General features: G+C 54.0%; 1 protein-coding gene across 2 annotated transcripts in view; it reads right to left on the bottom strand.

Moving 5' to 3' along the window:
* Window positions 1-617: 617 nt before the first annotated feature.
* The window catches only part of FBXW4 (F-box and WD repeat domain containing 4), an 84,316-nt gene continuing 71,166 nt past the window's right edge, over window positions 618-13,767 (bottom strand). For both annotated transcript variants that reach the window (XM_081228710.1, XM_081228711.1), the window contains exons 6-9: window positions 11,443-11,508; window positions 2,233-2,373; window positions 1,572-1,713; window positions 618-1,367 (exon numbers count right to left, since the gene is read on the bottom strand). In XM_081228710.1, the coding sequence (XP_081084836.1) occupies window positions 1,248-1,367; window positions 1,572-1,713; window positions 2,233-2,373; window positions 11,443-11,508 (469 nt within the window). In that variant the 3' untranslated portion in view covers window positions 618-1,247. The remainder of the gene's footprint in view (window positions 1,368-1,571; window positions 1,714-2,232; window positions 2,374-11,442; window positions 11,509-13,767) is intronic.

Here is a 13,767-nt window from a genome sequence, read left to right as displayed (position 1 = left end):
ATGCTTCTGCCCCCAGGGAGGGTGCTGGTGATGACATTTCCTTCTCCTCTAGCCTAGGGACCTTCAATATAGAACCTTCCACATAAAGGGAGGTATGGTTCTTAGATGGAGAAGTGGATCAGGGAGCCTGACCCCAGCAGGACAGGGCATCTTCCCCAACCTGTTTGCATAAACTCAGAGGAAAACCAGGCTGGAAGGGCCCCGTGCTACCTTACCTTGTAGACCCTAAGTGAAGGGTGAGTGAGGAAGAAGTTTTTCAACTGCAGAAAACCTGGAAACAGCCCAGGATATTAAGACGCTGTGGGTGTAAAGCCAGCCTAAGGGTTGCAGCATTGTGGAGCGCTGGGTAGGGTGAAGGAGGTCACTGCAGGCGGACAGCAGCTTAGCAGCCAGGAGCCTTTCCACAGTCCCCTTCCATACCCCACAGGCGACACCCGCCCAACCACCAGGGCCAAAGGGGTGGAGGGGTTAATGAGAGGTTTTCCTGAAGAAAAGAAACGTTTGTTCTTTGAGACACTGAGCCACTAGATCTTACCCTTCCCTAGCATGCCCAACCCCAAGTTTAAATCTGTTGTTCCTTTTCCCTGGGGTCTTGCCAGCCAGTGAGGAACCAGATCTGTGAACAATCAAGCTTTATTTCTACAAAATGAACATTTTAGCATGTCTCAACAGCTAGCCTGAGGTTGGGCTGGCTCAGAACTCATTCAAAATTTCGGGGTTCCCTTTGTCCTTTCTTGATTTCAAAGCAAGACCAGGCCACACAATACCCCAGGAATGAGTCCCCAGCCCAAGAACCTGGTCAGGGGTGGGGTCTGACTGAGGTGGAGGCTGGTGTCACAGCATATTGGCAGCCTCCCCTCTCCTTCCAGGGAAGGGGCAGGAAGGGACCAACTGGGAAGGCTGGAGCACCTCACCTCACTCTTGTGGTGAGCTGGCCCGGCTCTAAGAAGGGGTGGGCCTCTCTCCCCAGGCCAGATCCTTGCTCTGGCCAACAGGGAAGCGAGGCCCGGCTAAGTTCAGCTGAGCAGCAGCAGGTCCCTTCTTTCCACCTGGTTCCTGAGAGGGATTGCACCCCTGGGTAACCCCAGTGCCCAGGAGTCAGCAGCCTTTATCTTAAGGTGCCTGAGTACCATGGTCACAGGTCTAGGAACACAGGCGGGGCCGGGGAGGAGGTATCACTGCACCCTGCAGGCAGCAGAGGTCCCTGAGTAGCTGGCTTCTCTGGCCCACAGGCTGGGGTGGCCCTATCACGGCGTTTGAAAGTCCAGGCCATGGAGGTTATAAGACAGCGCAGCGTAGAGGTGCCTGGTGGTGAAGCGCAGGCAGTACACAGGACTGCTGAGGGGCGTCGACGTCAGAGGGAAGGCCTGCATGGGAGGGACAGGAGTGGCCAGAGTGTCCCCACCGGGAGCTGGGGGAGCCCAAACCCAGGATTCCCAGGCCCAGTGCCGGGGGACAGGGGCCACTGTAGGCTCCCTCCCACCCCCTCCAGGCACATCCGCTCCCAGCGCAGCCCCCAATAACAAGTCCTGGCATCCAGGAGGCCTGCGGTGGGTGGGCAGGATGCTTACGTGTAGGCACGCCCTTTGGCGCCGGTCCCACAGTCGCACGACACCGTAGTAGGAGGAGCCAGTGGCCAGCAGGTGGTTCCCGTCCGTCTGCAGGCAGTACAGCGTGCTGTCGTGGGGCTCTTCCCACTCCATGACACACTTCCTGTCCGGGAGGAGGTAATGCAGGGGGAGGTTTGGGGGTGCGCTCCACCTCCACCCCAGCTTCCCCAGAGGCCTTAGGGAGCCACTCTGGCTGGGAGAAAGAGATGCCGAATCACCAAATTCCTTTAAAACCAGACTTAATGGGGGGAAGCCTCCTCAGTAAAGATCTCTTTCTCAGCAAGTCCCTGGCCCCAGGCAGGTTTATGTCTCATTTGCGCATCACATGGCTGATGTGTGTCACCAGACTTAAGAGGCAAGAAAGGCCTCGAGAAAGCTGGGACAGAATGCTGAGGGACAGCACCCTGATGGCTCCCGAGGCCCTGGTGGCTATGGTCTCCTGGGTCACAAGGCCAGGGCCGCCAAGGTGGGGAGTCTAAGCTTGATTTGACCTTGTCAGCTGCTCTCTACCAGCCCCTGATACAGAGTCTCTGTCCCTCTCCTTTGGGCCCGCCAGGACTGGAGGGAGGGCCAGGACTGGCGTGGGGTTCTCACCACCTGTCCTCCTGCCCGGCACACTCACCGGACACTGGCTCGGAGGTCCCAGTAGCGAACGTAGGTGTCGTAACCACAGGACAGGAGTGTGGAAGGGGACTCGTACATGACGTCCAGCACCCCCGCCCCTGGGGGAAAGTCACCGCCCAGGTGCGTCGTCAGCTGCCCACTGGGAAGAGAGGCAGAGCAGAGGATGCGAGCCTGTCCCACCCCGGCCCATCAAATGGCATCAGTTCCTGGGGAAATGCAGCTCTCCTTCCTGAGCTAGAATTAGATTCCCTTAGGAGGGAGGCCAAAGGAGGAGATGCCCTAGACTCCCACCCCTCTCCCCACTTCCCAGTGCCTGCCTCTCCCCCAGCTGAAGGCCTTAGTCAGCCACCAGCAGCCCCTCCATCACACCTGCACGCTGGCTGCTTGCCGCCCAGCCACTCCTCCTTGGGACGATGAATGGGCCTTGCTGAAGGGGTCGGCCCCCCTCACACACACACACACACACACACACACACACACACACACACTTGGTTACTTTATACGCCTTGATCCCACAGGTCATGCGGTTCTGCGCTGCCTGAGTCCAATGCCTTAATTCCTGCCTGTAATCTGGGGCTCAAACCTCACTGGGGATAAAGACCACACAAAGGGAGAAGGGGAGTCCCAGGAGATGTTAAAACAAGTAAACACCTTTGTGTCTGGGGAGAGAAATCGCTGAGAAAGCAGCTTAGCAGGCTGGTCCCTGGTGTTCCTGGCCCGGCTGGCCCCCGGCCCGGGGCTAGCACGCCTCTGTGATCACAGCCACCAGCCTGCTGGGCTCCAGCTTGCTCCCCCCACCCTTGCCCCTCTCGGTGGCCGAGAGCAGATTACCGAGAAGAACAATTTCTTTGTGACTGTGTAATTCCCTCCGTGACCGCGGCAGTGGGCAGACCCCTCGCCCCGATGCCAGACCCCTAGCAACCACGTAGGGGGGCCTCCTGGCCCTAGCAACTACCCCTCAACATCAAGTGTACCCGCTAATTCCTGTGGCTAGGGGACGGGTAGAAGCGGTGAGTTTCTGCAGAATAACGGGGGAATGAAGAAGGGGACACGCTCCAGGCCAAATCCCTCAGCTTCACCCAAGAGATGCTGGGCTCTCCCCCGTGACGTGACGGGAGAAACTGGGCTGTGGACACTTCACAGGGACACCCAGGTGAGAGGCCCCGGCACAGGTTAGGGAGGACTTTGTGGTCTCACCAGCCCAGCTTCGGCCCAGGCCAGTTTCACCAGAGAGCTTGAGGCAGATGAGGCCACCAGCCACATGTATGAACGTGGACCTTAGCTCCAGTCCTACCTCACACAGACTCCGACCCTCAACCTCCCTTCTCCTCATTGGAGCCGCCATCTTCCCTGAAGGAGTAAAGGAGGAGGCTGTGGGTTCTTTTCTGCCCAACTCTGCCCACGAGTCCTGGGCAGTGCGGTGACCCCCAGCGAGAGTACTGTTGTTCTCCAGTCAGGGCGGGGGGCGGGCGGTAGGCCTTAAGTCAGGACCTGTGTCCCCAGCCTCCTTCCAAGAGAAGCGCTTCCTCCTCTGTGTGCTGAGGGATCAGACAGAAAGCCTTCTCCCCAGATCAGCATCTCCTAGAGACCACTAACCTCAGCTCCCAAGAAGGCCCACCTTTCCAGATGGGCCACCAGCCATGATTCACCACCCCTGGGCAAGCCAGAGCCCTGAGAGGGCCTGGGGTCATATTCTTTCTGTCTCTGTCTGTCTCGTCCACTGGGTCAGGGCTATTTTGCTCCACAGTTCTCCCTCCTTCCAGATTTAGGGGCCCTGCCCCCTCCATTAGTGAGGCCTTCAGGAATGACTGAGGAGCTCTCCCCTTTAATCTGTAGAAGTAATTTCATGTTTGTCTGTTTGAAATAGAAGATGAAAGGCAGTGGAGATTGGGGGGCGTGAAGCCCAGCATGGCTCTACCTGCCCACCCCTGGTCCCAGGGTTCAGAAGGAAGGAGAGCTGGGCACCCATGGACTGAGGGTCGGCAGCAGAAGGGCCACACCCAGACCGAGTTGCCACCCTGGGCCCCTGCCCAGGCAGGGGGACATCTGAGCCACCGCTGGAAAGTGTCATGCCAGCGTGTGCAATAAGAAACACAGAACTCTACCCTCTGGGGAGACCCAACGGCCGAGCGAGCACCAGCCCCTGGAGGCCAGGACAAGTCCCCAAAGCCCCCTGTCTGCCAGCCCAGCCTGGCCCGGGCCTGAGGAGTTTCTGCCATGTTAGTTCTCTGATTCTCTGAAAGGGCCACACACACTTTAAATGGGCCAATAAAAAGATACAGTTTCTTTTGCCTCTGGGCCTGGGACCCTCGAGGCTCTGTTGTGCAGTGCCTGTGAGGTTAAGTTCAGAGCATAAACTGACACACCAGGCTCTGGGAAATGGCCCATCTCTTCAAATAGCAGCCCAGCGGTGCCATAGGAGCCCCGCTGGGGCTTTGATTTGGGAAAACAAACAGAAATGGCACCGTGGGCCCTTCGTGGCCCCCACCACAGGACCAATTTAACTAGAAAACTCTAGCTCAACTGCTTTGGTGGAGGAAGCAAGATGAGCTCAACAATAGCCCCAAACTTTGGGGGGAAGGGGGACAAAACAAGCTGTTTGTCTCCTCAGCCCCTCCTCCGGGTTCCTTTTCTTACTGCAAGTGTGTTCTTGTAAAAACGATTAGATTGCAATTTGTATAACGTGGTGACCCCCAAATTCAGACGTTTCACCCCTTTTCTCTGGAAAGAATGTTAAGAATGCCTCTCGGCCTCTCACGGTGGGGGGCGCAAGGGGGGCGTGCAGAGCCTTGGCTGTCGCACAACTTGTGTGGGAAAGGGGCTGCCGCTTAGAGCCTCAGGCCAAGACAGGAGCAAGGGCCAGCTCTGTCACTATAGAGGGCCAGACAAAAAGTCCATTCCCTTCCAACTCCTGCGCACAAAGCCGGGGCCTCCAGGAGCCACTGAGGGCTGGGGGGCCTCCACCCCAGCCTCCCCGCAGCCTGACTCCAGCAATTCTCTCTTGACCCAGGGAAAGATAAAGACAGATGGGGCTGCCCCTGTGAGCCTGATGAATGAGACACAGGCCGGGGAGGCCTGGCTGTGTGTGGCTTCCCCCAGGAGTCCCCAGAGTACCTGGGTAGGAAAAGCAAGCGGAGTGTGGCCTCATCCCAGGGACCCTTGAGGAGGGGATCAGGTGAGGGAATCGGCGCTCCCTGGCCCATCCCAACCTGCTGCCCAGGCAACTCCACTGAAGCTGGAGGGAAGTGGGATGACAAGAACTTCGTGACAGGGAGGAGGAAATTTAAATAAGATACTTATACCCACCCCCCATCACCATCTTTGTGGGGACAGCTAACTGGAGGTAGGCACTGGCCTTGAAGACCCAGATGCCCTGTCTGGGAGAGGCCCTAAGCACCAGGCTGAAGTTAGGCACAGAGGGGCAGTCCCTGGAAGCCTCCCTCCACCCTACCCCCAGTCTGGGTCCTGCAGGCCAGGGAAGCCGGGTGACCTGCGCCACTGCCTTCCTCCCTCTGAGTTCCCTCATCCCGGCCTCCACACGCCTCCCTTGCCTGGCCCGCCTGAGCTCCCAGCACAAGCCGTGGCCCATAGAAAGTCCTCCTGTGCTAAACTGCCCTGAGGTCAGATAACCCTGGCTCCACCTCCTCACCCACATCTAAGAATGCCCGTGGCCCTCACACCATTTACAGCCACTGTTAACACACTGGGTTCCTGATGACGCTCCTTGGAGACTCTATGGGTGTTCATTCCTGCATCTGTTTGGGTGTGAGGATACCCCATCTGGCACGTGCAACTGCAAAAATGCAACGATGGCTTTTGGTGAGAGGGTGGAAGGGTGGCAAACACTCCACCTTCCTACATCTTCTCTGCCCCCAGGGGACAGATGGCCTGAAGGTATAAGCTGGACCCAACATGGTCACTAAGAAAATAGGAGGGTTTTGCTCCCTTCTTCCTTTCCACCCTCCCCTTCCCTTTCTTCCTTTCTTTGATCAATAACCATTTACTGAGCACCTTCTGTATACGAGGCATTGTGCCTAATAGATACTGCAGGGAGATGTGAGATGAGACTTTGAGGGAGACAGTGTCCCTTCTTCAAGGAGTTTTCAGTCCAGGGAGGGAGAGAAGTCTGTCATCTATCCAACTAACAATACAAGGGGTGGCTCAGTGGGTACCAGAAGAGAGATGAAAGAGAGTTTTATAAGGGGACAGATAAAAGAACATCGCTTCAGTGAGTGACAGGATTGTGACAGGCAGTGACAGGAGATGGGGGACCGCTCAGGTGAAGGGCCAGCAACAACAGAGGTGCAGGGCTGGGGCACCTGGCTTGGCTGGAGGCGTGGGTATGTGAGGGGCACAAGCTGGTGGGATCTGGCTTCCCGACCACGATGGGCCTCCGGGTGCTCACTGCTCAGCTGGCATGAGAGGAGGGAGTGGTTGTCCTCGTCCAGCCCCCTGGTGGGGAGGGGGAGGGAATCAAGGAGGCAGACAAGTCCCACATATAACCACAGAGTCCGTGAAGACCAGGAGAAGCCCACCGAAGCTTCGCCTGCCCCAGTCCCATCAGGTGAGCGGGAAGGGCCCTTCCCAAGCACAGGCCTCTCACATGCATGCGTGTGCGCGTGCACAGCCCCAGCACCTGCCCATGCACACGTGTTCAGACACAGTGGCTCAAAGGCCAGGCAGCCGGGCAGCCCACTTTGTACTGCTAACAAGAGGACCGTAATTACAGGAAGGGGCAGCCGGGCAGATAAAAGGATACAAAATTTCAACATCTGTTGCCATAAAGGGATAAGGAGAAGTGAAACGCAAAGTATCAGTTTGGTGTCAGCAGGCAGAGAGCCAATTTCAAAGAGTTGGGGGGGGGGACGACAGAGGGGACAAGAAAGAAAAAGGGAAGGGGTGGGGGGAGAAAGAAAGAAAGAAAAAGAAATTACAGGGTTCCTCAAAGAGGTAAAGAAAAAAGAAAATGAGAAAAGCTGTCAATAATACTTTCAAAGGAGAAGGCAGGTACTTTAAAGAGGGGCAATTCCCATAATCACCCCGACTGAGGGCCAGGCCCCCTGCCCCAGGTGGAGGTGGAGGGCGGGGGCAGAGACAAAGCCACACCTGGGTGGGATGGGCACTAATGGTGCCCTCAGAGTGGCCCAGCCTGCGCTCAGGACACCAGTTCTTTCTGCAGACAGTTAGAAAGGGTTGCAGCCAGGCGCCCCTTGTCAGTCCAAACACCATCAGATGCCGTGACATATGTCTCCCATGTTCAGTCCAGGGTTCCAAGATAAGTTCCCAGCCTGAAGGGAAGCTATACCAGGCCACATGGTGGCCATCAAGGGGGCCCTATGAATACTCTAAGGGTCACCAGCTCCAGCCACAGGGGTGAGGATCAGGGAGGGCTTCATGGTGGAGGTGCTATTTATGCTGAAGAATGAGCAGGGTTTCAGTAGGTAGAGAGGGGGTATCCCAGGCACAGGGGTCAGCTAGAGCAAAAGCTCAGAGGGGAAAAATATAGGGTGTCTGTCAGAATATGTGAGAAGCTTCTTTGCCCCTGCCTTTGCTGAGAAAGAGGAGATTTAAGGGCTAAGGATGGAAATGGAGGAGTCATGGGGAACTGGGGATGATGCGGTCCTGAAGGGGAAGGGGAGATGAGGTGGGATTATGCAGGGGCCATGAACATGGTCACACACATACAGAGCAGCGCAGTACCTAGCCAAGGACTCAAACCCTCAATGCCCTAGGAGTAGCCAAGTCGCCAAAACCCACCCCTACTGACTTCCTTACCCAACAGTCCCCAGGCTGCCTTAGGACCACAGTTGGACCCACTGTGACATCTCCAACGCTGAGATCACAGGCCTCTCCATACTGGTGCCTGCCTTCCCACTGCCACTGGGGTTGCCCGTTGTGCCCTGGTCTCAGGGCACCAGTGGTAGATCCAGCTCAAATGTACCTTGGCAGAAAAGGTAAAATCCACAGCAAGGGCAAACCCAGGAGAAGATCACTGGCTTGATGTGTTGTGAAGCCAGTCAGAACCGCCACCCACCCCCGGGGTCTTCCAGCAGCGGGAGGCGTGCCCCACACAGATAACACCTTCCCTGGGGGTTGAGCCAAGGGCCCTGATCAAATGCAGATGGAGAACACAAGATGGGCCTTAATTCCTCCAGACCCAAACTCAGGAACAGGATGGCTTTGGCACAGTTCCTCAGGGCCTAGCTAGGGATACTTCAGTGGTTGGCTATCTGCACAGTCTCTCAGGATAGAGCCCTTGGGGGCCAGGGACTGGACCTGAATGCCATCTATCCTCGGAAGCAGGAACACTCTAGCATATCCAAATTGGGTGAAGGACTCCATCTTTCTTCCCATCTGATTTAGACAGGTTAGAAATCCCCTGTCCTTTGGCCTGTCCCCAGCTCTAGGAGAGACGGGCAGGAAAGGAGGAAGGGAGAGGGGGACAGCCAAGTTCCTTACCATCTAGGCAATGGCTTTGTGCCCACGGCTGCTCTCAGACCTGTGTGCTCCACCTAGCACCTCCCCATCCCTAGCCCAGAGGGAGAACAGAGTCTCTAGGAATCCTGGTGAACAAAGGGCTGAGGGAGCCACGGTGACCTTGAAAGAGGTCTCCAGGCACTGTGAAAAGCAGCCTGAGGACCAGTACCCGGAGAGACACAGATGAGGGTGTGCTGGTGCCCAGCAGGCTGCCTGCACCTCTGAGCGGCGTCCCAGCCCCCACCATCATCCCGAGGGCAGCTCCTGGAGGGGCGATGATGCTCTGAGCAAAACTGCCCCTCCAGTACTCCTCCCCCGCAAGTTGTAGCACACACATAAAAGAGAAAATCCCAGAACTCCTCAAGTTTCAGCGGTGACAGGTTAAAAGCAAAGAATCCACACAGCACCGAACACCGCCCCGCAACTGAGTCCTGCCGACCATGTTGCTCCACCTTCCAGATTGGCCTGTCAGTCAGGCTTTGGCGTTATTGAAAGATCAAACTCTGTCCTGCCTGTTCATTACCTTAATCCTATTTTCTACATGGCTTTATTATCTGCTTGGGCTTCTCTGGGAAAGACAGCTACAGACAGTCGTCCTGTCCATCCGTTTCCTCCCACCGAAAGCAGATGCCTCCACCAGGGCATCTTTCCCTCAGTCCCTGCACCACTGGTCCTCCAGGCTTCCCTGGGAATGGAAGAGATGTTTAAGCAGGGCCTGGCTCCTCAGTGGTGAGGAGGGGAGTCTGGGAGCTAGAGAGAAGGGAAAGCCAAGTGAGGCCCAGGGCGGCCTTGCCTCAGGCTGGCGTAAGGGTGCAATGGCTATTTGTTGTCTGGCTTCAGTGAGAACTGAGGCCATAGCTGTCTTGTGCCCATTTTCATTTGGGTCCTTTCTGGGTTCTGTAAAGACCCAGTGTTTAGGGTTAGTGAGGTCTAGGGATTTCATAAGAGAATGCTGTTGAGGCAGCTGGTGCCTTAGAACGCTATCCTGACCATAAATCTGTGCCCAGAAGCATCCCTACCAAGGCAACCACGGGCAGAAGAGGCCAAAGACTACTCAACCTTCAAGATAAAGCTGGGTCACGGTGGGGTGGTGTACACCCTCCCTGCCCCAGCTTGTCCGCCATCCCAGGCCCAGATCAATATTGATGCCAAGCATAAGGTCCAGCTATGTGACTAAATAAAACTGACTTTCAGCAGAAATGCCCATCTCTGCAACCTCAACGGTGACAAAGCAAACAATCCAGTTAGAAATGAGCAAAAAACATGAGCAGACATTTCACCAAAGAGAATATACAGAAGGCAAATAAGCACAAGAAAACTTGTTCAACATCACTAGCTATTAGGGAAATTCAAATTAAAACCACAATTAAATAACACATCCATCAACATAGCTAAAATAAAAAATAGTGACACTACCAGATGCTGTTGAAAATGTGAAGAAACTAGATCTCTCAGACACTGGGGTCAATATAAAGTGGTAAAGATACTCAAAAGAGTCTGGCAGGTAAAAAACTAAACACACACTTACCAATGACTCAGCAATTGTATTCCCCCACATTAATCCCAGAAAACTGAAAACATATGCCCACACAAAAGCCTATACGCAAATGTTCATAATAGCTTGATCTGCAATAGTCAGAAAATTGCGAACAACCCAAACGTCCTTCAGTGGGTGAATGCTGGTCGATGGGGAAAGAAACTTTGGTACATCCATACCAGGGAATACTACTGAGCAATAAGAAATAAAGCACGATTGACACATGAAACAACTTCTGTGAATCTCGAGGTAATTACGCTCAGTTAAAAAAAAAAAAAAAAAGCAAATCTCCAAATGTTAGATATATTATTTCGTTTATATAATACTTTCAAAATGACAGAGATGAAAAACACCTAAGTGGTTGCCAGGGGTTAGGGGCAAGGAGGAGTGGAGGAGGGGAGGAGGATGGGTGCAACTATAAAGGGGTACATGAGGGGTCTCTGTGATGGAACAAACAGTTCTTTATCTTGACTGTGGTAGCAGTTACATGACTCTACACATGGGATAAAACTGCAAAGAAATACGTACACACACACACACACCACACACAAATAAGTACAATCAGATAAAGGTCTGTGGACTGTACCAACGTCAACTTCCTAGACTTGATATTATGTAAGATGTTACACAGGTACCTTGCCTTCCTACTTTTGTAACTTCCTGTGAATCTATAATTATGTCAAAATGAAAGATTAAAAAAACCCCAACAGAATGGCAGGTAATCAGATGGGAATGTGTCAAGCCCGCCAAGGCAGAGAATTGTGAATAAAAACTGGATATATTTTAACTGTTCTGTATTGTTCTTCTTACGGATCTGTAGGCCACTTCCAAAATTTCTTTATTTTAGAAAAATCATCTCTGAGGATAGATGGGATTTTATATAGCCACATAGTCAGACACTCCTTAGAGAAGAAGTATCATACATCCAGACTGTTGTTGTTATCATAAATTCTACATGAAATTATTTACCTATTATAAATTACTTCAACAGTCTCCTCAAGCTAACAAATGATTCCATGTGCGAAGGTGCCACAGCGGAGGCTGTCAGTGGGTTTGGGGGCAGGGTCCTTCCAGCATCCTCCTGGACCACTCGGCCAACTGAACCAGGGGCTGGCTCAGCCAGCTTTCCTCTGCTTCCCAGCCGCTCCAGCCCCACCCACCCTGGAAGCCATGGTGGGCTCAGGAATCTCTTACCTGTTGAGGTCCCAGATTCTTAGGGGTGAGAAGTGCCCACAACAGGCTGTCCCTGTCACAAAGGAGCTGTCAAACAAAAGGAGAGCAGTTAGGTCTGGCTTGTCAGAACTTGTGGCGGAAATGGCTATACAATTGGAAGTGCTGTGCTCATTCTCCAGGGGATCATGGGGTTAAGCCAGGATAAGAGAAGCAGCCAAGAGAGCCATCAGAGAAGTTGTGGGAAAACCATATGGAAGCACAGTGAGGGCTGTAACCTCCCAGAGCTGCTTGGTCAGAGGACCCATGGATTCAATAGCTGAGTTTGCTGCTTAGACCTGGTTGGGTGGTCTCTGCCCACCATAAAAATGGATCTCTAGATGTGCAACTGAGGCCAAGGGAGAGCAAGCCTGTTGGGCTTTGGTTGTATGGACACCAAGTTCACGACGCCACACCACAGAAATGGTCTCCTGGGAATAGGTCGCTGGGCGCCAGAAGGGGATGCCCTGGTCAGAGGTGAGGGAGGCTGTGGGGCTTTACCGAAGGTTTTAAGAACTGGGGGAATATGGTAACACGGTACAAGCACCAGGCAGGTATAAAGGCACCAACCTGAGAAAAGGTGAACTATGAAAGATGGGTAACAACGTGAAAAGGTGAGGGTGGGAAAGTAGGGAATGTTAGGGGCCAGGCAGCCAGGACTGCTGTGGAGTGGGATAGGAGTCAGACAGAGTTTAAAGGATAATGACAGACACTGCCAAGAGGCAGGAGAGAAGGAACACTCAGCATTTCCCAGAGTCTCTCTTAACCCCTAAAAAGTTCAACATACACAATCTGCAGAGTTTCATTTTAAGTGGAGGCCCAAACCCAGTGAGAAGAAATCTGTGCAATGAGCCAGGCTGGCCACAGTGCTAGGACTAGAACTTGAACCCACAGGCCAGACCACTCCTTTGTTAGAGGATTTGGAAGGGGTTGGGAGGGGGAGCCTGCAGGAACCCTGGGCTTGAAAATCTAAACTGGAACAAGAGAGCTGAAAGCAGTTATGTCACTCAGGAGCCCTGGGGCAGGGAAGGGCCATGTCCCTACACGTCTGGGCATGGGGGGAGGAACTGGACATACTAATGACACGTTAGCAATGTGGGACAGCAGTCCACTGGCCCTGGCCTTGCCCAGCACCTGTGGCTCTCTGATCCCAAGCACGTCAGTGGGGAGGTGGATTTCCGCAGTCAGGGCTCTGAGAAGTCGATGGCTTTGGCTTGGCGGGGGGTTGGCCTGCTAGTTGCGGATGAGGAGATGTTAGGGCAGGCATTGGCCAAGCCACTGATTTACAATCAAAATTGCAGGGCAGGGATCTATGTTTCAACCCCAGGCTGACCAAAAGGCCACATGAACCACCCTGGAGCATCCATGCCTCAAGTCAAGACTTCTCTAGGGACATGCTCGGTCTTCCCAGCTTCCTCTCAACCCATAGGTATGCCAGCAGCCACTAAACTAGAGTGACATGCTAAAACAGCCATTCCATCATGCCCCAAGTGACTCCCAGCCTGGGAAGCAGCCACTGGACACTGAAGCCCCAAACTACAAAGCCAGGTGTTATCCTCACTTCCCTCCCCCACCAACATTTTTCTCTTGAGGGTAATCCATTAATAACTGGTAAAGCCAATTACTTTGGGTTGGAAACATAATAGCCACTTAGAAATCATTCGAGCGGGCAATCGGGCTCTCCAGACTTTTGAGGAGTAGGGGGCCAGGTGAGGGGCGCCAGAACAGACATACAGACAACTCTTAAGGAGGCCTATGGCAGGCCTCTGACAGGCAACAGGCCTAACTTAGCGTCAAGGTAAGTCAATGGAGAGAGATGGGAGGCACCTGGAAGCTGAATCCCTGCCACTCCCACAGCTCTGACCCCCAGCAGGCCGGGCCGGGGATGGGAACACCTGGCCCTGGACTCCTGCCCTCTGTCCCTGCCCACCCGGCCCGGCCCCGGCCCTCTGCCTCCAGGAAGAGGGGCTTTCTTGATTGCCTGGACATGACGGCCATGAATATTTCTTTCCAGAAGCTGCCCTTTTCCCTTGCTTAACCATGTGAAGCAGGGAGGAGGAGCAGGAGGGAGAGTAGAGAGTCTCCCTGGCATTTATGAGGGCTTAAGAGTTTAATCAAATATAACACTCAGTAAAAAAAAAAAAGAAAAAAAAAAACCACGTATGCAACAGTCAAGCAGGTTTGGAGTCAGGTCCTGCTTGGAACGTTCACCAAGTCTCACATCCAAACCACAGGGACTGTCCAGGGACAGGGATGACAAACCTGAGCTAAACAGGCAGAGGCAGGAGCTGCTGGCTGCCTGGTGGCTTG

Source organism: Mesoplodon bidens (assembly GCF_964165515.1).
Source record: "Mesoplodon bidens genome assembly, chromosome: 1".
NCBI classification, from domain to species: Eukaryota; Metazoa; Chordata; class Mammalia; order Artiodactyla; family Ziphiidae; genus Mesoplodon; species Mesoplodon bidens.
Note: the sequence above shows the minus strand (reverse complement) of the source record. Positions and strands in the feature narration are given on the sequence as shown.